The sequence below is a fragment of the Anabas testudineus genome, chromosome 24 (genome assembly GCF_900324465.2).
Source record: "Anabas testudineus chromosome 24, fAnaTes1.2, whole genome shotgun sequence".
Lineage (NCBI taxonomy): Eukaryota > Metazoa > Chordata > Actinopteri > Anabantiformes > Anabantidae > Anabas > Anabas testudineus.
In genome coordinates this window covers 5,047,583-5,071,471 of record NC_046632.1, presented here as the reverse complement: position 1 = coordinate 5,071,471, position 23,889 = coordinate 5,047,583, and the positions used below count along the sequence as shown (strand labels likewise).

The 23,889-nt window shown below is 40.4% G+C and overlaps 1 protein-coding gene across 1 annotated transcript in view; it reads left to right on the top strand.

Annotated features, from left to right (window-relative positions):
• LOC113149866 (neurexin-3b) overlaps nt 1-23,889 on the top strand; it is a 247,787-nt gene that overhangs the window by 203,060 nt on the left and 20,838 nt on the right. The window contains exons 20-22 of the mRNA XM_026342210.1: nt 2,111-2,282; nt 10,294-10,383; nt 12,132-12,442. Of these exons, the coding sequence (XP_026197995.1) occupies nt 2,111-2,282; nt 10,294-10,383; nt 12,132-12,442 (573 nt within the window). The remainder of the gene's footprint in view (nt 1-2,110; nt 2,283-10,293; nt 10,384-12,131; nt 12,443-23,889) is intronic.

Here is a 23,889-nt window from a genome sequence, read left to right as displayed (position 1 = left end):
ACATGTTTTTTGTTTTTTTGTTTTGTTGTACCAGGGAAAGGTCCTGTCATTAGTCAGACGGACCAGGATGCTTTAGAAAAAAATTTCACAGCACACACTGAACATCACCTTGTCACATGAAATCATCAACATGTTTGTGTGCTTACTTCTGTCCCAGTACATGAATTATGTGCATTTCATGCGAGACAAGAATTGTGCACATCAAAACACTTGTGCACACACACTGTTATAGTATGCCTTAGTGTTTCTCTAAGTTTTAATGACAACTACTTAAATTAAGAGCCCATTTGCAGCCTCTCTGACAGAGACATTAAGTGCACATTCAAATATTCTGCTCGTCTTACTCCCACTCTGAGCCCTACCCTGGCTTTTAGGAGATGGCTTTCTCGTGTCTTTGGTGACATTCTGTTTCCATTATTAGCCAAGCTGAATTGTTACAGAGGGGAGCCACCTTGCATTACTGTCTCACACTGCAATGTTGTGCCCTATCTCTTTTTGTGAAGAGACAAAGGATGTTTTAACTGTAAGTAAGAGTGAGGAATAGAGCACAGGTCTTCAAAAAGGTCTTGTTGAGGAAACTACAGAGACTACACAAGTCATTTTACTGCCTACTTTAGACAACTTTTTACTTCCTTGAAAACTTTAATGGAAATTTTGTGGATCCATTACATCTTAATTCAAAACAACAATATGCATGTTCCCATTGCACTTGAAAACAGAAGAAGACACCAAAATGGAATCCTGAATTAAAAAGAAATAAAACAGACTCTCATCTACTTTCTTGGCACTCAACAACTGGTAGAAAACTTGATTCTATAATAATTTGTTCTGTATTGATCTCTTATGTATTTTTTTCCTTCTCAATAAAAAGATGTATAGTAAACTAAATCGGGAAAATGGCCTGCTCAAGAACAAAATTTAAAGAGCATCACACACTTCACTTATTACTGTACACTACAGTTTGCTATAGTAATCTGGCATATTATTCTAATATAGTCTTCATCTTGGTGTCTATTTGAGAAGTAAAAGCATAAGGGACTGTGTTAAGAATAGGGTGACCTTATTAAATATTCTCCCACTGTATTAAGAGCCTGTAACATTATGTAGAGGTCAACAGGTTTAAGTCTTGGGTCATTTAAGTAGTAGAAATCTTACACTGCACTTGTGCTGATGAGCATTGTTAAGTTCGACTTGACATTATCAAAGTCTGTATGGTTACACTGTGCAGAGCCAGTGTCTCAGCTGATTAATTAAGGATATGTGTCTGCCCCCTGTGCAAACCTTCATAATTTTGGTTGTGTTATGAGAAACTGTCCCTCTGCTCCGAACTTCTAAAGTAGGTAATTACACCGAGAGATTCCCTGTGGGGGATTAAAACAAATGACACAGAAAACACAGCCGTTCTCCAGTGCCACTCACTCAAGCCATGCCTCCGCTCTAAAACCTTTTGCTTGTAACGCCTCCATGCCCAAGAATACAAGCAGTCATAATAAAACACGCAGGCAGCTCTTGAAAATTAGTGGGGTCACGGAGAGAGGAGTCAGCAAATGATGGGGAGGCATCACGATTTATGGATATGGTATAACCGGTTTAGCATTAGGAGCTAAACAAAACATATGGTATTCATACTGTTCGTAAGGACCGCAACAGAAAAGGCATCTGTCCTGCCAGTTTTGCGGTGACAGGCTGCAGGGAGCATTACTCATCATTACAATCTCTGCTGGCAGCCTATTTTCATCACATTACAGTGGTATAATGAAGCGTAGCGAGCTAGCGTCCTCAGGTTCTCTGAATAGTTCACCATTAGCAGGAGCCGAGGGCATTCATCCAAGTAGCTTTATTGAACTATTTACAGTTACTTCATTGTATAATTAATTCATTGCTGCACAACAATGCATGTAGGTGGAATCTTGGTACTGTAGCAATTCAAATTGTCAAATCTGTCTAGCTTTGACAATCGTGACAGATGTGATGTGACTTATTGAGAAATATCGCTCAGTGTATTTGATGCCTCTCAGTAAAGTACTGTGCTCAAGCATTTGGAATAATTGAATGCTGCAGTCTGACCACTAACTCTGCTTGACTGTTGTTCTCTTTGTATCTGTTTCAGGAGCAAGGCAAAATAGGTGTAACATTCAACATTGGGACAGTTGACATCAGTGTTAAGGAGACAACCACAGCAGTAAATGATGGCAAGTACCATTTGGTCCGATTCACCAGGAACGGGGGCAACGCCACTTTGCAGGTGGACAACTGGCCATCCAATGAGCACTTTCCTGCAGGTATTGCCTCACTTATTCATTCAGCTATGACATTTCTATAAGAACTACAGTAACATTTAATTGTGAAACCACTGGAAACCACCTGCCAAATTTGTTTAAGTATTACAAAAAAATTCACTTTCTTCTGTCCCCTTAGAGGCATGCGGTCACACTGTGCTCCAGTTATACACCATGCCTCAAAACCTTCTCCACTCTCGGGCGCTCACCTTTCTCTCCACAGGATTGGAGCACACTGAGCTAGAATATTTTGTCTTGCAATAGGCACTAACTGTGCAACATCTGGCCAGTTGATTTCAGGGAAAGTATTGAAAGGCACCACCAAGCATTTGTCTGGTGGACAAGCAAGTAGAGGATAGAGGCAGAAACCAAGGGTGGCCCGTTGGCCAGATAAAGCTGCTGCCTGTCTGTATCTCTCATTCCCAGGTCAGCACAAGCAGAACAGCCACAGAATACAAATAGGGTCATCAAACAGAACCGGCTCCATTTGGCGGCTCAGGCACTCCCTTCATTTGGAACAGAGATGTGCCGCTCAGCTAGCTAGGTGAGGGGTTGAGAGAAAAAGGGAGAGGGGAGGAAGGGGGAAAAAACCTCTTCTGCTCCTACTTAACAGTCCATTAAATTGAGTTGGCTCTCCTGGTCTTTGATATCTGTGCCTCAATGTTAGCCAGCTTAGGAGGGGCCACCTTTGTTTCCTTGTTCCCTATTACCCACTCTTCAATTTCACTTAGTCAAACAGAGCGGACGCAAAAGGATGCAGCATTGGCACAAAGTGGCAGATGAGGCAAGACGAAGTTGGGATGACAAAAGATAATATGAAACTTCATTGATCTCCTAGGTAATATTGCACCAAAGCAGAAAGACATAATTGAACAGAAACAGATGTAGAAGAAACAGACCGTGTTGAAGATACTATAATAGTATTACATTACCTGATGTGGAGCTAACATGAACAGAAATGTGTCCAAGAATCCAGAGACTGGAAAAAAGGAAAACAGCACAAAAATGCTGATGCTCCCCAAGGTAGAGAGCAAACAAATAGGAGTTGATCCCTTTCACTTTTCAGCCCTATGTCTCAGCAGCCCTACAGCATACTCCTCGTTGCATGCCTTCACCGAGGACAGGGCAGCATCCTCTTCTGGCGTGACCTGGCACGCTGTTTTGGTTTGGTTCAATGCCAGCGCAGGTGATGTTAATCTCTTCTGTCTCTGGCTTTCTTTTGCCGTGGGCTGTCTTTCGCTTTTCTTTGACCAGATAAAGTTAGATGGGTTTCATAACTGTGTTTCAGCCACAGTAGTGGTGGAAAATAGTGAGAAACTCCAAAACACATGTGAGTGACGTCCCCGCCGTTATGTCCACATTCACATGCACTAACACATGCATCAGTGCACAGAGGATGTTGTCTTCATGTTTCTTTAGATCTCAGCCCTATATTTACACACAAATGCTACTTTTATCCAGCTTCAATGGGCAGTAATTTCAGTTGGCCGTCTCACTATCTATAATCTAAAGCCAGCATCCATTCAGAAATCACTTCTAAGCAGCTGTTAGTCTTGCAGTTTAGTTTGAACAGTGCACAACAGAGAGAACTTTTTAGCTTTGGATTCATTCCAAGTGATCCCACTGAGGTTTGTTCCCTTTGCTGTCTGCCTGCCGCTGTCTTGGAATAGAGTTGAGGTTGGAAGATCGAATGCATGGTAATTTCTTTTTTTCTCTTCTGCTAGGTAATTTGCAGGACACTCAGTGATAGTAATTCAACAATGATTGATTTTTTTTTTTCTTTCGCCTTCCCTCCCTTGTAAAGGCGTTGTCATCTCATGAGTAATTACATGTTAGGGTGCAGATTCATCGACTGCTTTCTCACACTCGTAATGTGTAACTTAAAGGCAGCAGCCACCTCAAGGCCCTCAGGTTGTTCAATAAACAGTTACCGGATCTGGGCATGCCCTCTCTTTACCTGGTAGAGAATAGGTGAGGACAGAGTTGTTGGTGAATTGCTTGTAAGTCAAAGCTGCTTGCAAAATAGCCTGTGGTGTGTAAATTGGACATCTCAAGAGTGATGTTTACTGGCCCACCAACGTAGTGAGGTGTTGGGGTCTGCTTTAAATGGCAGCAGGAGATTTCTACAATAATATCTACTTCTAATTATTAACAGCAATCCTGAACAGATGTACTATACATACAGTGGCAAGAAAAAGAATATGAACCGGGAATTTCATAGTTTTCTGCATTAATATAATGATAACGTGATCTGATCTTCATCTGATCAAGATTAACTATCCAACTATTTTAAGTCAAGAGTATTAACAAATACAATGTGCCTAAAATAATTACACAAAAAAAGTCTGATCTTTCATCTTTTTATTGAGAAGAACCATAAAAACCTCATAGTAATAGTGGAAAAAGAACGTGAACCCTTGAAATTAATTACTGGTTTACTGTTTTGTAGTTTTGTTCTGGCTAATTTAGCCTGTTGGATCATCTTGTAACAAATTCCTGGATTATATAAAAGCATTAGCCACTTTATTGGGTAGACCTATAAAATCCAGTGCAACTATGCAGACCTAAATTAAACCTTTACAAAGATACAGATTCAGTTTTGATAAGTTTTGATTAACCATTTATTTACTGTTGATTATTTATTGTGTTGTCTGCTGTGGGGTTTATATTGAGATTTAATTTTTGGTTAGAATATATAGCAGAAATAATAGATTACAGTGGCCAGGGATGATTTTAACACATTGAGAGAAGAACCCGAGACAGAGCTCTCAGTTAGTGTAGCTAATTGTGACACTTGCTGCTGAGAGATTGAACTTGAAAGAATGAATTCATTACATAACTTAATGAGTGAGGCAAGCTGATTACCGCTGGCGTGCTTACACCCTGCCTGACCGTCTGGCTGCTTCTTTAGTTGCCCTGTCAAATTTTGTTGGAGCAGTGTCACTGTCGACGCAGATCTCAGCAATTACTTTGACTTCAGCGTTATCGTGGCTGACAGAAACGATGGCCCCAGCTACAAACATAGTGTAAAAACAATGTTGTAACTAAACATCATTATTGTTTAGCTCTCCTTTAAAGATCAGTTTTACCTTTTTTGAAGGCTCAAATCACTACAGAGAGGGAAAGGATGACTGATAGCAATCCTAGAATACATTTCATGTCTTGTTTTTGTAAGTTAATATTTATTGGACACACAAGATTGTGTGTTTTAAGGGTTGGGAATGTTGAGAATTAAGACTGAAAAGGACGTCTGTGCGTCCCAGCCCCATTCATCCATAAAACAATATGCCCACACTTATTTAATACAGCAGTGTTTCCATCAGGCTTCTGCAGCTTACACGTGTTCTGAGTGTGTTTGTGCTTGGGCGTTGAGTGTATGTGTGTGTTGATGGCTTTGTCTCTCCCTTTCTCTAATTATTCTCCCCCTCCAACAGTGCCCTCTAAGATCTATAATTTTTTTGTCCCTAAATTCCTTTTTAATCCGCATTTCTCGTCCTTTTTCAGTCTCCGATCATCAGGACTGTGCATCTCTCCTACAATCCTGTGTACTTTTGTGACAGCCCACATTACTGCAGGGGCTTGTCTTTGTTTAGTGAGAGGGCTCTAGTTTCCTTATATAACACTCTGAATCTGCGTACTCTTTGATTTTGGATTATATGATCTTTGTGTGTGAGTTTGAATCTTTGAATCAAAGAATTACTAGGCCGAGCCAGGCGGAAGTTGTGCATCGCACTTTCGCCAGAGCTGGCTGAGGTTCAGGCGCTGTCTCAGATGAATGACCATTGGCCTAACTACTCTGCTTGGGCCTCAGGGAAATTGTGTTTGTGTGTGTGTTTCATCATTTGTCGTTGGTACAGAGGGGTTAGTCATAATGACCTTGTGTTCATTTTTAGACACACATGCAGTCAAACACACAAAGACCTTCACCCATGCACTGATGCACACAATATTATGACTCTTACAACTTGAAACGGGCACAATGAGTAGCAACGTTTCAAATTATCTGCCATCTTTGTCTTGAAATACAGACAAAACAATTCCTCGGGAGTGAGATAAATCCCTACGCATCCCCGGGGCCAAACATGATTAGCCCTATCTGAGACACAATCTCTGTTGCTCTCAGGATATAGACTAGGCTGAGTGTAGAAGCCACTAGTCTAATTCATCTTTTCAACACCATAAATTTCAGGGCAACCTGATAAATGATGAATTTACTCTGTGGCTCTGTGTGACATGGAAGCAGGATGGAGAGAGAGTAAGCACGAGAAACAGAGAGCCATGCATGAATAGAAAAGAAATGCAGCTATTGGGGGAATACAGAAGCATTTAATGGAGGAAATGACAGGAATAAGAGAAAATGGAGAAAGAGCTGACATGTAGACAGACAGATGGACAGAGAAGAAGAGAAAGGCAATGGGGAGCAAGTGAAAAGTAGATAAATGAAACCAGAATTGAGGCTGTAGTTCAAGAAGCCTGATATAGCCAAGAAGAGCAAGGAGGGATGATTGCACTGGAGAAAGATGGAGATAAAGAGAATAGAAGGGAGCAGATGAAGGAGCAGAGGATGGATGGTGGGCTGAAGAGAAAGAGAGACTAAAAAGCATCTTGGGTAGATGGAGGAATAGTCAGAGAAAGTAGAGAGAGAGAGGAGGAGAGGCAGAGATGAAAGTCAGGTGTAGATTGGAAAGGAGGTGGGTGGTGCAGGATATTCATAACCAGGACCTGCAACAGCAAGCGACGGTGTTGGGCTGGAATAATGATTTTTGGAAAGGGCCACAGTATATCAAATGTACTCATCATCCCCAAATGGAGAGAATGCCAGGAGCCTGTCACGGTAGCCATTTTCACAGTTTTGAGGCGCTCTCAGCATTGGCCCTGTGATGGAACCCCAGTGAGATCAGTCTGGCAAGCAAACTGAACAGAGCCAAGCGACCAACCCGCAGATGACTGTCACCACGCCAGTGTTTGTGTTGACTGAATAGCTGCCACAAAAGGGGGAAACATTTAGACATTGTTTTGGCTGGAAGAAAAAATGGTGAAGGCATGCGCTAAAACAGTCAGATGTACATGTGTATAGACAGAAAAGCAATAAAAGGGAATTATCATCTGAAAATATTATGAAATATAGTATGTTAAAATTAAAACTTCTAAGTAATGTTTATTAGAAACAAAGCTGACACTGAGCAGAACACTGGATATATACTGTAGACTGAGAGGGAGGAGAAATGAGCAAACAGCCCCACAACAGTCCACACATTTTGATTTAGGTTCTGATTGGTTCACCAAGCTACAGTACATGACTTTGTCTTTTTATTCCCACTCACAAAATTTAAATTGAAGAAAATAAAATTGTGTTATTAATTAAATTAAACAATTATGTTTGTGTAGGACCATTTTGCTCATATTAAGAAGAGTCAATTGAGAAAATATATGTAAAGGTCTTTGGAGGTCAAGATTAACTATCCAACTATTTTAATAGTCATGCCTTTCGGCCAGTGCTACCAAATAATACCTTTGTTCCATAAACTGTGTACAGTTGGTTTATGCTTAAACCAAGTTAATGCAACTTATATGCTGCTATCTGACACCGGCCAGAAATTAGAGAGCTTGTTTAATTACTTATAAAAATAATATTTCATTTATATTAAGAAAAAACAGGTACTCACTGTCTAATGTCAATTTTTGAAATGTAAAAGACTCAAATAACTCTAATAACCTGTGGACAGTGCTGTACATATTAATTCAGGCTAACACTGTAACCCCAAAAACAATTGGTTTTGATTCCAGTGAAATCAGCTTTGTGATGGTGAAAAAACATCTAATCTAACATGGTGGTAGATTGTACTTCCCTCTCTCTCCCAGTACTCTGAAGGGTTGATAAGAAATCTTTGATGGCAAAGCTGTCAGCTGCTTTGAGAACCTCGAAGGCAGAGTGATTTTATAATAAACAATAGAGCTTTTATTGGCAAGGTCATCCATTCTGAAGTCACCTTTAGAAATTGAATATCAAATTGACAAACTAGAGAGATTTTTCTCATTAGTTGCACAATTAGCTTGTGGTGTATTCATTACAGAGGGACTGTCACCCCATTAATCACCCAGAACAATGTAAGAGCTATACCTGAGACTCAGACATTAGCAATTCACGCAAGCTTATACCCCTTCTCTGAGTTTCAGATGCGATTTCCATCCAGCTAAATGGAGACTGCAACTGGGACCCCATTCCTCAACCTAATCTCCCAAACTCCTAACCTTTTCTGTCACTCTGGTTTCACATACAACCATCATGCCTCCCTCTGTGGCCCTCTTTCAGAGCAGAGTGCAGTTGGCCGCCAACTGAAACCTGCTTGAGATCAAAGGAATAGGGAGGGAGCCCGGCTAGTAGCTGATTAACCTGCTGGCACACTGCAGACACAGTCCTTTAGCTTCTTGAGCTCCCTTGCAGCCATGTCCCCACTTATTCCCAGCTGGCTATAAACTGAGCACTTGGCTGTTTTTTTGTTATTGTTTGTTTGTTTTTTCTCTGACAGGTAGAAAAGCACAAAAGAAAGATATAATTGGAAACTGAGACAAGGTTATGTTTTACCTGACTACTTAATGAATGGTTTAATAAAAAAATGTTGATGCTTTCTTACGTGCAGTTTTAGTTGGTAGGAACAGTAAACAGCAGTCAATAACTGAGCAATGAAACGAGAAAATAACATGAAATACAGTGCTTCAAAAGACTTCTGGGAACTTGGAAGACAACGATATAAAATTCCAGATATCCTGCTGTCACACCCTCAGTGAAGTGGATCCCCCCCGACAGTGTGTGTGCATGATGTTGTCAATACAGCAACCACCAGAGACAAGTCTAACAGCCAAACCCAACACGTTTCCACAAGGCTTTTACTCACAATTATGAAGCTTTGCCCTTTCAGTTGTGTTACAAATGATGCCGTACCAGCACATTTTTTACCTCCAAATGCTTTCCCACCTGGGTATTGAGTGACATCATGGTGTCATTCATAATTTCACACAGGCTTCACACCCTTTTGTCATAACTCAAGGCGTTTGAAGACTGAGCTGTACGTCTCAATTCTCACTGTCAACAGACTTGGGGTGGCTTTCATAGGGAATGCCTCTGTGCTGTGCTGTGAGCAAGTCAGATAAAACATAGCATCCTTGCACACACACATCTAGAAAAGCCTAGAATGCTAGAAATAGCACTAAGCATACACACAGTTTTACTTGTATAAGGTGGCTTATTATCTTTAATTCTCATATACCTAGGACACGTTAGCCACAGTCTCAGTGGAGGGGAGTCTAGCAACTGGGGTGTAGCTCATTCTTACCCAAAAGACCTCCCACCACGTCAGTAATGATCTCATTTGTATGCATTGTCCTCTTCAAATCTGTGTCACCGTGGGACCTCACTCCCAATAGGTTTGCAGTATTTTAAATTACTACTTCCTTTTCTAGCATTACCCCCTCACCCCCCTTTTCTGCTGCACAACTCCTTCCCTCCAAATAAGCTACTAAACCAAATCTTTCATTGGCTCTTGAAATATAAAAGCAGGTGGTGTCCAGTGGGAGAATTAGTGCACATAAATTACCTCCAATTGGCTTCAGAGAAAGCCAATTAATGCATGTCTACCTTTTAAACCACTAGATAATTTTCCTGTTGTATTTCTTATGAAATATGATGAATGTATTACAGGACTTCTTTTGTAGACTGTAATGTATTTTCTGTATTTTACCTTTTCTTGCAGATGATTTTTTCCATGACTGCTGTAGACGTGTTGTGCTTTAATCCATTAATGTTTTGATGAAAATTGGTGTGGAGTGTGCTATACAAATATACATTTAAAACTGTCAACTAAAGCTACTTGAAAAGAAAAAAAAAACATCATAAAGCTATTATAAATATTTCTAAACAGAGATAAAACACCTCATAAACCACTGTATAAATGTGTGATGTCTGTTGCTGTTGCCAACTGTTTCAAGCTGTTTGTTAAACTTTCAAATTTTAAAGGCAACAGCGACATTGAGCGCTATCAAATGGCAAATAAGAAAATCCCGTTCAAATATACCCGGCCAGTAGAAGATTGGCTTCAGGAGAAAGGTAAATCTTTGTCGAACTTCTAGAATGTTTTTCTTTTTAATTTTCTGTCATTTCATCGGCTTGTTCCCTTTCAACCTATGAGAATGAATAACCATCCCCTAAACCCTTTAAAAGAACAAGTAAAACAAGGCGCTTCCGTTACGTTTTGGTTTTTCCTTTGATTTAATTTTGATTTTGATTTTTTTTTCCTCCCATTTTTGTCATTGTCATCTTTTGAAATTTTGTTGATTCATGGTGTCCAGTTAAAGGGACTAGGAAGAGAATTTAGAAACAATGCAGCAACTAGATTTTAGGTATCAAGTGCTTCTAATCTTGTGTGCAGAATTGACTAGCAGGAGGCAGCGTGTGTGCTGCAACAGTAGGCTGAATGTTTTGAGAGGAGAATTAGATCCTTTGGCTCAAATCCTCTGCAATGTTTGAGAACAAACTAATCAGTGGGCATATCCCACTGAAAACTTTCCAAACAGCAGGTGCTTCTCCTTCTGTAATTTATTTGATTGTGGTTATACACATCACACACGAGAAAAAAATTCTCACTTGTTTGGAGATAGAGAGCTAATTGGAATCTTTTTGACAGCAAAGCGTTACAGTTAGCCTGCCAAGGTGCACTGCGCCCTGATGGAGCTGTGACTTTCAATCACTGATTATCCAGTCAGCACCTGGATTACGATTAAAACACTTGCAGGATTGAAAGATCTGCTCCTCTTCTTTTTTCCTTTTTTTATTTTTCTTTCTGGTGTGCATTAAATGTTCTTATTCAACATAACATCATTCTAAACTGCATTTAAAGTTCATTGCACATAAACATCTTAACCTGATTATAAAGTCCCTTTAACAACCACTAAAACACAGGCAGGTCTGAGGAATCATTACTGCTGCATGCATGACTCCACACATGCTTTTTCATTTTCGCTTTTGTGATATGACCGTCTTGTCCCTGTCATTCCATTCCCAGTGTATTATGTATTGTAACTGTGCAAATGCCGCAAACATAACAAGCTTGCAGTACTGTGTCTCTAAATTATACAAATGAGATTTCTAATTATGATTCCTGTATTGTGAAAGTTTGGTGCATTTTCATTTCATAATTAATGCATGAGCTGTGTGTTTTGACAATGATATTTAGGCTTCTCCTAATGAAATCCACCATGACGTGTACTGAGTGTGTGTTGTTCACACTTTATCACAATATGCCAAAGCCTGTATAAATATTTATTATTTATCATTTTAACACACAGTCCACTGTTAGCCATTGAATATTAAGAGTATCTCTGGAACATTTTCCAGCTCATTTTTCAAATATTTTTTTCACACCTGCATGTGTTGGCTCCCTGATGAAAAAGCTTCTCTAGCTATATAGTGGTTGTTGTTTTCAGCATTAGTAGTGCTTTTACCTGTGTATCAAAGGGAAAAACAGCCTTCCTGCTGTAGATAACAGTCCATATAACAGGCTTTTCAAAAGCACGGAAAAGTGGAGTTGCTGAGAACTGACAGCTATGGTAACTCTGTCAGTGTAAAACCACCAGATCACCTGTTGTGGTCTTCATCCACACTCATTTAATCAAGCAATAAAGTGATGTACGTTTTAACACTTATATTCATTTTCAATCACTGCATCTATCTTGCAGTAGAAGTGTTCCTCTTGATGCATGAGTTTTTTATGGTAGTCTACAGCAGATAATATATATATAGATGATATACCCTTAGCTTGCATTTCAACTAACACCATTCCCTTCCTAATGCATCAGGCCGGCAGCTGACAATCTTCAACACCCAGGCCACTATCTCCATTGGGGGGAATGACCGGAAGCGGCCCTACCAGGGCCAGCTCTCCGGCCTCTACTATAATGGCCTCAAAGTTCTCAATATGGCCGCCGAGGGGCACCCCAACATTAAGGTGAACGGCAGCGTGCGGCTGGTGGGCGACGTGCCAACCAGCAGGGGTGCGGCACGCACCACTACATCGATGCCACCAGAGATGTCCACCACCTTTATTGAGACCACCACCACCCTGTCTACCACCACCACCCGGAAACAGCGCTCGCCACCTACTATTCAGGTACGGCAGCCGTTGATGGGAGACAGTGGGAGACATAGAGGTGCATGTGCATGATTGGTAGTGGTTTTACATGGTAAGAGAGGGTGTTCTATGTTGCATTGGTTTCTGAATGTGTGGTGAGTTTCCAGTTCAAATATTTCCACCTCCACCTATCTGTTCCTAAACACAAAACGTGGATGTTCTTGAGATGTTCTAAACTACAGTACACATTCTTGCTGGGTTGTTTTATGTGTAATTCATATGGTGACACACATGATTTTTATTTTATTAAATTGATCTCAAAGTAGTTTCTTAACATTTTTGGGAAATGCGTAATTTTCTTGCAGAGACTTAGATAAGGTTGTTGATACTGCTCTCATATCTGTCAATTTAAGATGAGGTTAAAGTCAGCACATGGGTTTGACCAGGACACAGGAGGTAACACCAGTTTATCCTGGTTTAGTCCAAATCCACCTATCACTACCTCTAACAAACAAACAAAAAACTAGTGAAAACAGTACAACTTGCTGTTTTACAGAGTGTTATGTGCTGAATAAGCAAAGTTAAACACCTGCTGGCTGCTGGCTCCAGCTTGTGTGCAGACACGAGAGCAGTATCAATCTTTTTATCTAATTCTCTGTAAGAAGTAAGAAGACAAACTAATTGTTTCCCAAAGGTTCCCAGATTGCTCCTTTAATATCTTCAAATGATCTTATTGTCCATTCACAGTCCAGTGTTGCATTCACTTTTTTTTTTCCTTGCAGGACATTTAGGTACTTCAGACACAGTTTTTCCGTCAGGTGGAACACAGTTGTCTGTGGGCTTATATGTTTTTTTTCTCTTGATAATCAGGTTTAAAATGTTACAAAGTGAAATGTCAGAACAAAAGTCCTCTTGTCCCTCCTCCAGTATTTGATGTGTTTTTGTGGCTTTTGTGTGACTGAGCGTGGGTGAATTCTAGCAGTGCTGCTTTTTTCCCTGCTTGATCAGTCAAGGTCATGATACCATAGTTCTCATTTTATCGAGGATTGAAGTGCTGCTGTTCATTGAGGTGTGCAAATCCACCATTGCTACCACTCTCTACATTTCTCTGTATTTCTCTCCTTTTCTCTGTCTCTCTCTTTCTGTTGCTGTCTGTCTCTATCTGTCACTCACCCGGTCTGGCCTAACACAGGCCTTTCTCCAATATGTCCTGAGTCCAAGCCAATGAATGTCACCACCATGCCAAGAAAGTAATCACGCTGAGCAGTCCTTTGACACCCAGAGGACAAATTGAACCATTCGTTGTTCATATTAAAGCAATAACTCTCCCTCTGGGGTGAGACAGGGCTGGGGGAGAGGATGGTTCGTGGACGATAGACAGGGACTGATGTTATCCGCTTCTTCACCTCAACAACAGATCGCCCAGCTTGTACTGATGATGCCTCTTCATGTCAGTGCTGACACTTGTGTGTCTCTGTCAGTGCAGGGCAAGGGGAGGCCAGAGTCAGAGCAGTTAGAAAGCTACTAAAAGCCCTGTGATTTGGACAGAACTGACATAAAAAGACCTGATGTCAAGACTTCTTACAGTCCGTAGGGTCTGAACACTCCATATCCATTCCGTCTATCTGGCATCAGTAATATGCTCTGATGAGTGAGCTGAGATACATTACACCACCATCTCCGGCACCATCAACAAGGGCACATCGGATAAGAAAAAACGTGGCATCAATGGGAAAATGGCATTTTGTGTCATAAACTATTAATATCAAAAGAAAGTCAATACAGTTCTGTGAGCTATGAAAGAGCTTTTATATGAAGCACTCCAGTTTTCAAGGTGAAAAGATGTCAGTAGATGCGAGTTAATATGAGCGCTTTGATAACTTAATAATACAAATTTAGTTTTTTGTCTTTACTAACTTTTTACTCTACTTTTGTATTCCTTTTGAGAACGCACCATGTTCATTCCTCCTCCACGAGCTCCCATGACAGTGTCTGCTTTGATTCACGCCACTGTGTCACAGACTTTCATTTGCCAAGGCCTTTAATTTTACAGTTCCCCAGTTGGCTGTCAAATATTGTGGTGTGAGAGGTAAGGAGAGGTCCTGTAACAGTTTGGCAGATTTCTCCACCCCTCAGGGTAGTATAGGGGAGTAGAGGGAGTTGAGCTATCATTAGTGATGTAGTGCAATGCTGGAAGAGAGCTATAGGCTCCTGACACGGTGCTGGACTCAAGCATTTGCAGCAAAGGAGTGTGGCTGTGTGTGCACATGTAGGCTGAAATGTGTGTGTTTTGGTATCTTCTCGCGCTTTCATTATTTGTCTGCTTCATCAACACTAGGCAACACAAGTTTTTTTTTTTTTTTTTTTCTCTGAGGTGAAAAATGGTGAACTCCTCAACATGTCAAGATCAACAGGGATGGAGATGGGAGAGACAGGGTGGGAAGTTGAGAGAAGCAATCTCACGCTTAATTAATGATCGCTCCGTGGGGACATAGTGACACAGCAGACACGTTTCGTTTTCTTTTACTCTCTCGCTCTCGCTCTCTGCCACTGTGTCTCTTGGCCACTCTGAGGGTCAGGCAATTAACTGGGGGAAGTAGCGTAGACAAGAAGAAGGTTTTTAGATTTTTTAAATGTCACTACAAATCTAGTGAAATTACAACCTATAGTTGTATTTGTTATGTTTTCAGTTTAAAAAAATTATATATGTTTTTATTTTAAAGAGCAGTAACACAAACTTTCACTTATTTTTGTTATTTTAAATAAAAAAATCTTTGGATATTTTTGTGAAAAGCCCTAAAGGAATGTGTATGGGCGGAAACACATTAGTCAGGTGTGTCTTTTGTGTCAGTTATGTTTAGGTTCAGGTTCATTTAAAGTAAACAAAATAAATAAATACTTAACTAATGTTAAAGGCCCTGAAAAACTCTCGGTTGGCTTTTCCTGTGAGCAGGAAGTTGTTTCGTTTGTTTTTTTCTGGTCTGTCACATAGACTGGTTATAACACATGGGACCAAATCACACCTACACAGTCTTGATATGTGCATTATCTACTTCTTTGCACGTTAAACTCTCCTTGATAACAAAAATACCCTTAGATTGTTTCTTATTTAATCGTGAATATTTTAAGTTGGAGAGAAATATTTTCAGCCAGGTTTCCAGCTGCTTCAAAGTCTTAATCTTACTTCTTTAATCTTAAAGAAGTAATTAAAATAGTCTTTATCAGCTCAGCCACAATCAGTCAAATGTGTCTGTCTTTATATACCAAGTATTGAAAGGTAAATGTTCATCAGAGACCACATCTGTTTTTCTATTAAATGAAGTCTGACACTAATTGATTATTGTCAAACCCCTTGTACCAGTAATTTTAATGAGTTTTGCTGTACCGTTTTAATTCCTTCATGAGTATTTAAAATGGTCTGAGACATGGCATACTGTATGTCACAGAGATGGTTCCTTGTGAATATCACGCTCACTACCCACCCGCAGTCTTGCTCTCCCAGCCTGTATATGGTCAGGAGATTCAATTCGAGTCATCCTTCTATGTTTCATCAATTTAGCAGTCTGAACATTTTTTAATCATGTGCCTCAGAGGGGGTGACTAATGCTAAACCATGTTAGCTCTTGCTGCCTGCCCCCAAATCTTCCCCACACAGTGCACGGAGCCACACTAATGAATGTGGACAGAGATGTTGTCATTGTGGTAAGATATTTACAGATTAAACATCCAATGTTTAAACAAGAATGTATAAAATATTTTCCTGGTATACACCTGCTTACTTCAGTGTTTTCGTCTGCCTTGGACCCCTGGCTGCTATTATCAAGCAATTTGTTCTTTCAAATCTAATAAACAGTTTGACTTTATGTCTGTTGACTGTCTAAGCTCTAGCGTTCCTAAATAGTTTGTGTTGAAATTTAAACAGCTTGACAATTGTTTTCAAAGTTACACAAGAGATAAAACAATTCTATGAGTAGCTTGTAGCTTGAGATGTCGCACAGGAGCATGAGAGATTATCTACCATTGAACGGGACCTCCACCAGTTTTACACATCAAAGTACATGCTTCGTACAGTAGGCTGTGTAAACCCTTATATGTGCCGGCAAACCACGGTAAGATTCAGATTGTGGCTCTTCAGACATGCCGCCCCTTTATGGCTCCTTGTCGCTGGTTAGCTCATTGGATACCCACCTTCCTTTACCACCATACTTAGAAAGACCAGAGGAACAAATTAAACGTGTTATATGGGCTGTGAAAGTTGTAACACCAAATTGTCATGTTGAGCTTTACTTGCTCTCTTCTTCTACAGCAGGCTTTCTGTGAGCTGCTGTAGTCTGGTCCACAGCACTCATACAGAGTCGGAGAGTAACATCACAGAACAGAGCATGGCTCAAGCAAATTAGTGTAAGTTGATTGTTGCGGACGGTGCACACAGAGCCTAAGTGGAGTTACATTCACTGCAACAACATTTGCGTCTCTTTAGGTGCAAGAGCCAAATTTTGACAAGAAAAAAAGAATTCATTAAAAAAGTTTCAGAGTAATAAATTATAGATCTGCTCACACATTGTGTCTGGAAGCTTCTATGTATGTGCAATATACAACAATACAGAAATCATTGGCACCAGGGAGAAATTGCGATAGACCAAAACAAGTATAGCATGTTAAGGGACTACTTAAGCCCTTAAGCTCTGCAGAAGTCTGGTTAAACCAAAAAAGAAAAAAAAAGGATTTTACGCTTGCCAGTTTGATGTGGATATTCAGTTTGGAAATTTATGCAAGGCTTTCTATCATGAGAGATCAAATTCTCTCGTTCTCAATTAACTCGCACTGCTGGCCTGAGATATTTGGGAACAATTAGGATGGGGGATGAGGAAAAACAGCTAAGGGAGAGACACTGAAAGTGATTTGCATGGCTTCCGTGTTAAAGAAATTGCTCGCGTCCATCATCTTCAACTGGCCTGGTGCTCAGGAGACGGGAAAATGAGAGGTAAATTGTTTGTAGTTTAATTGGGCTTTTTTTTCTTGCTGAGAAGCGGGAAATAATGGCATATGAATGCGCTTGGATACACATTTCATGATGACACTATTATGTTCCATGGACAAAGATTGTTCTGTGGCACAGTGTGATCTCTGTGTTGTCAGGTTATTTTCAAATTGGTTCTAATAGATAGTATGAGGTGCAGAGTTGCAGGAAAATTGCAAACATGCAGCAAAGGTCGTGAAGGTCATGAAGCAGGATCAACTCACTCTCGTGTTAGATAAGGTTTTGCATACTAAGCTACCATGATGCCCATTCTCCCTGGTTTAAGTTTTTCACTATATTGTTTTCCTCGACTTGCATCCTTTCCACTACCTAAAGTGGAAATGCTGCGTAACGCCTTGGGATATATGATGATTACTGGTATATTTTCTGTTGAAGAGCTAGAGAGAAAGGTGCTGTGCAGCCTGCTGCGTGTCTCTACGTGATCGTCTGCTCTTATGATGGTTGATGAGTGCGCTCACCTACGCGTGTGTGACAACGCACAGGTGTGTGTGAACACGTGTGGAGGTGGATGCGCTCCTTTTCTCCATCTGCTGTCAGACGTCTTTTCTTTTCAGTTACTCAGTGTCTGTGATCACCTTCCCACACAACTAGCTTCCTGACCTGCCGGCAACCATGTGGAGGTCAAATTAGTAGGCAGGTGTTCCTTGGGATTGTTTTTATTCCTTCCTTCCCTTGCATTGTTTTTTTCTTTCATTGCTAGTATCTCCTCTTTCTGCTCCTTTTGCTGACTGACCTGCAAGACACCCTAGCTCCCGCTGAATTCTGGGAGATGAATGCTGGAGGTCTGTTATTTGCTAAGTAGATCCAATTAGTAGACAGCAGACTGATGGGGACCCTGCTGCATTGTGTGGCTCATTAAAGGGATAGGGACACACATACATGCAGTTTGTACACGGATCTCTTAATCTTTGTTTTACACATCTGCCTACACATCTGCATACGACCATAAGCAAATTAAGCTTCTGTAATTCTCCCATATTTACACACACACACATACACACAGTCAAAAATCAGTCTCGTCTGTTCCAGCCACATCCATTCACGGAACAGCGAGAAGCACACAATCAGAGGATTTTCAGCATGTGCTGCCAAATAGTCCCCTCACCCCCCACCATCAACATGACAAACTCATTCCAGCACTGTCATGGATTGTCTGTCTTCTCTATCGCTACTTTGAGTGTGTTTGCAACATTGTGATTCCCTTTATGAATTTTTCATGTCACTTGATGTGAAAAGGAATATGTACATAGACTTATTTCCCTTAGACTTCTCCGTGCGAACGTGTTTGTAGGTGTTTGCAATTTCATTTCAGTAGATCGTGTGTTTTCTTCTGGGTTTGTGAGAGTGTGTGTGTTCAGGACAGTTTGTCTCTCAGTGTGTGAGAACTAGCAGCTAGCTCCAGGGGTTTTGAACCATGGGGGGGTTTGTAATGGATGTCCCTCGTGCCTCTCAACACAGCTTATATAGATCCTCTGGGAATGTGTGTGTGTGTGTGTAAACCTGCTGTCTTGTCAGCCGCCACTGTCACGGCGGGGCACTCACACACCAAGGGGCAAGCAAACAGCTCACATCAGTTACACACACACACACATACACAATGCAGTTTGTTTCTGAGCTGACCAGCGGGACATCAGCACATGCTCTGGGTGGTATACAGGCTCACCGCATGCTGTGTTGCCTCCAGAGATGGCTGACTGGTTATAACACAATGCACATGTCCAACCAAAAACTCCAACTAAAAACTAAATCCACAAAGTGACAGTAGCAGCCCAACCACACTTACAGTGCTTATGAATGTCCGCTCCAAATATGCAAATGATTAAAGGCAATTAACTTGAACAGATCACTTTAGTTACAATAATTTATATCTCTTCTAATTACATGTGTCTTTGAGTTTAAACAATTTTGGATTAAAAGAAACAACATCCAAATATTCTTCAAGGCGTTAACACATAAAATCCAGATCCTTCGCCTTTCAGTAAAGATGTCATCTATCCGCAAGCACATGCCAGTAGACTTACATGGATTACTAAAGTGGAACAGTCAGTATTAAATCCTGTGCCAAGCCATTTTAAAAAGTTGTAAGGTTGCTGTGAGATTCCACACTCTTGGTGGTGTTTAATTAACTTTTTTCCAGCACAACGGTTCTGGGAACAAAACTATTATAAAAGTTAAACTCTTATTGCCAGCATTTTTTCTTCAACACTTAAAGTTACTTTATATCTGACATAGAGTAAGATTGCTGCTTTTCCTGCACTCTGCTAGTTTTTGCATCATTCTCTATGACACATAAAATTGCGTTAGTTGTTTCCTCTTCGTTTAGCTACTTTTCTTTTTTATACTTTACATGAATATTCAAACCTTTTGGGAAATGTTCTTATTAAGGTTGCATGCAAAGATAAATATTAATTTCATCTATGTGTTCAGCGCAGAGTTGGAGTTAGCTCTGTGAAGTCTAAAGGCAGGGGAAAACAGGAATACTTTATCTTACTTTTCCTGGGGTGAAGTAGTTAAACTGAAAAATGTATAAATGCACAGATAAAATTGTATGAATTTATCACTGATGGCCTGACTGATCTGATGTCGTACACATATTTAAAAAAATCTGTGGTGGTAAATGTAAATAAGTCATATTGTTTTGATATCACTAATTTGGTGATTGGACAGCAAAGTTTCATGTTGTGAAGGTTGTCTTAGATGTTCCTTAAGAGCATTTGTTACAGATGCCTTTATTTGTGCGTATTTTAGTTTATCCTATAACATTGTTGTTTGAAACTGCATTCTTCTTTCTTTCTTTATTTATTCATTGCCTTTCACTGACAGCTGGCTGATTTTTTTTCGGTCTCTCCTCTTCGCACTAACCAAAGCTAAACATGTCACAGAGATATCCTGTATATTGAACACAACACAGACATTAAATTGACATTGATTATTTCATCTAGCTCTGTGTACGGCGGCAAATTTCCCACAATTTTGAAGTATTAGCAATAATAAATGGCATCTTCAGGTGTTTTTTGAAGCTCAAGTTGCTGCCCCGCTCACAGAGCCGGTGAATTATTCCACAGTGGGAGTAATGAATCTCTGCACACTGCAGTACTGTGAATATATTTGCTGGCTGCCTATGATATGCACTTCAGTATGTGAATTTATGTGTGTATATGAAAGAGGAAGAGAGAGACTACATCTTTGTGAGGATATTCTGTCGTCTATGCTATATATGTATCACAGGATCTATGTGCACAGAATGCACCATGTGTCTAGTGGAGAAAGATTTAATTAAATATGTATCACACAGACACAGACTTTGATGTTCCACAGCAGCAGTGTGTTTTGTTTCATTGCTCAGTTAAGCTGTTAGCAAGGCCCAGTAATGTTTCTCCTCCGTTTTCATAGAGATTTGGTGCAAACTAGAAGGAAACTTGTTGCTCTTGATAGCAATGAATAACTGAAAGGATCTGCGTGCATGTATAGTAAATGCGTGGAGGTACTGCGGGAGGGCTTAGATATACGGTACAGTTTAAATAATTTCTCTGTTGGTTAGTGATTACGTTTCAACTTTCATCTTCTAAAAAGAGACTAAATCGAATGCTTAATTTGGTTTGTGCTCATTAGGAACTGAACCCAAATGGGACCCCCTGGCTAATTTGGGAGACATAAAGCTGCCAGCATCAGCCATTACATAACGCCTACATTGATTTGGTATTACATCCTTGAAGTCATAATAGCCTTTGACTGTGAGAAATACGACAATATTAAAATGGATTGAAAAGGGAGATCAAAATGAAGTCCAGAAGGAGCAAGTGCAAGGTCCAATTTCATAGTCAGACTTCACACAATCCCAATAGAAAGCCAATAGCTTTCCCAATTAAATATATCATCTTGCTTAGTGATTGCATTGTTGCAATTAGTGGGGTCATTTCAGTTTATTTATAAAGCACTTTGTCACAAAAGCATGTCTTAAACAGCAGCTCCAACACGAGCCTTCATATACTTAGCCAACCAGCTTCCATTCACAAAGTAGATCATGCATAATTATAAAGGGATACCATTAAAACAACATTGTTTTATATGCATTCAGTTGCTGAACGCATGGGTGTTGCTTTGGAGGCAAAGGAAAAGTGCAATTTATAATGAAAAGCTTGGATTATGTGAGCCTAGCAAACTGATCCAGAATTGAAGTGTTCCATAAATTCAACTCAGAGTAATCAGATTAATTTGAGTGTTGGATATTCATGCCTACAACATGCATCACATCTATTTACAGAGAAGACAGCAATGTTAAAATGGAGCAGCAAATATAAAACATACAGCAGCAAATATTAAACACACAATGCAATGCTGAGAATAAAATAGAGATAAGAGAAAACAAATCAGACCACAGAGAACATTTAGCAGCATGAGGCCTTTTCTCCTTTGTCAAATTGTTGCAGGGATCTCTTGGAATAAAGTCAGTTTGAAAAAATCCAGACTACATGTTGAAGTTAAACCCCGAACTCTTAGCGCCTCAGGGGGGCAGTCTGTCCACAAAGAATTTCCCCAGGGGGATTCATGAAGTATCAAGTATTATTATTATTATTATTATTATTATTATTATTATTCAAGATTATGATTCAAAAAACGTTATTAATGCCAGAGATAAATGTTTTGCCTTGTTACAGTTGTTCTGTTGTTGTTAGTATCTGCTACCTTCATGTTGCTGCTCCAGCAGACCACAACATAGAAGATGACACTAGAACCACAGACTCATAGAACATCCTCAGCATGGTACTGCAGACGTTGAAAGACCTGAGCATCCTCAGAAACTACATCCAGCTATACTTCTGATGAGTTTTCTGTCCAGTCCAGTTTGTTGTCCAAGTGCTCCCCCAGGTATTTGTACTCGGATACAACCTCCACCTCGTCCCCCTGTATGATGACGTCCAATAGCATCATCACATGTCTGACATATAGTAAGTATATTGTATTAAGATGCAGTTTTATTCTGACTTGAGTTAGACTTGAGTTACATAAGACGTAAAAGGCTCGTGTTTCAGTCAGACAGGTAGATTGTGACGTCCCTGTGCTGGTCTCTGAGCTGAGGGAGTGTCACTATAATTTTATTCAGAGGGTCTGCTAGTGTCTTGTGATCCTAAGTGAAATAGAGAACTTTCCATTTTTGTCCTGTCCTGACCCCCCACCTCCCTCCTGCCCGGTCCTCTCATCTTCTCCCTGCGTCTTTTTTGGTCACGCCTTTCAGCGCAGCTCACTGCCACATCCACATGAATCCCTCCGTTCCTCTTTGAAGGGAGAACCACAAACGGTAACACAAACCATAACTCTGAGCTGTAATTGCTGCTCCAATTTCACCTGAGGATGGCATGGACTTGAATGGAGAGCAGAAATTTCCCTCCATCTCATGTCTGCTCACCTCATATATTTGCCCCTCCATGTAACCACCCCATACACTCCCTGAATCTTTCAGCTATTCTGTGTGTGTACATACATGCATGTGTCTGACTGTGTTTATCACTGAGCTTCCCTGATGACCTTGTACACTGCGGCAGGGGGGTGATTAAGGTTCAAGGCCAAAGACCATTTCCTTTTTCATTGGAAGATGAATGACCCTGTTTGAAAGTGGCTGCCTAGGCCTCAGGGCAATTAGAGTTTGCTGTGAGCCAGCAACCCTCACTGCTCTGTGTACAAAGGCAGGTCTTCGAGAAAGAAGAGAAATACTTGGCACACAAACCATTCTGCTGAAACCAACCACAGTGATGGTGAACAAATTAAATGTGTTTTCTTTTTTTACCCCCTGTCCAGCTGTTTTCCCTCCAGCTCTCCTCCACCACCCTGTTTCCATTTCTCCATAAACCTGGATAGGAAAAAAAATGTGCTGACTACAGGAGGCCTCTAAGAAAGGCCCGTCGAGGGTACTCATTTGAAATATCAATATTTGATCTTGGATCTCATTTAGCATGTGGCTTTGGCCCCACAAGTTGATTGTGGAGCTCATTTTGTAGTAATTTATCTGCTCTATTGAAGGAGAAGGTTAACAGTGGGACATCCAACATTTTGCACAGCTCACGTTTGCTTGCATCTTTCTATAATATTGTTATTAAAGAAGATTAAGAATCACGTTTAAACGTTTTATTAGAATCATGGCTGTGTAGTGTTATTTTTAACGTGATTTTGTGCTGCCATCAACATCCCTCATCCTCCCTTATGTTTTTTTCTGATAAAGCATCTTATCTGTCACAGAGCAGGGAGCATGAGCAAAAGGAGTTGTGGCAGCCTATTGATAGGGATATGGCCTAGTGCCATTGATTCCCCTTGTAATACAAGCCTCTCCCTTGTCGGCCTGTCAAAGCCTAGATCGGACATGATAACACAGGCATCAGACAGCCGTCAATAGAAAGGCAAAGCTTCCGCCGTGCAGATGATTATCTTATTTTGGTGTGAGGGCTGGTGG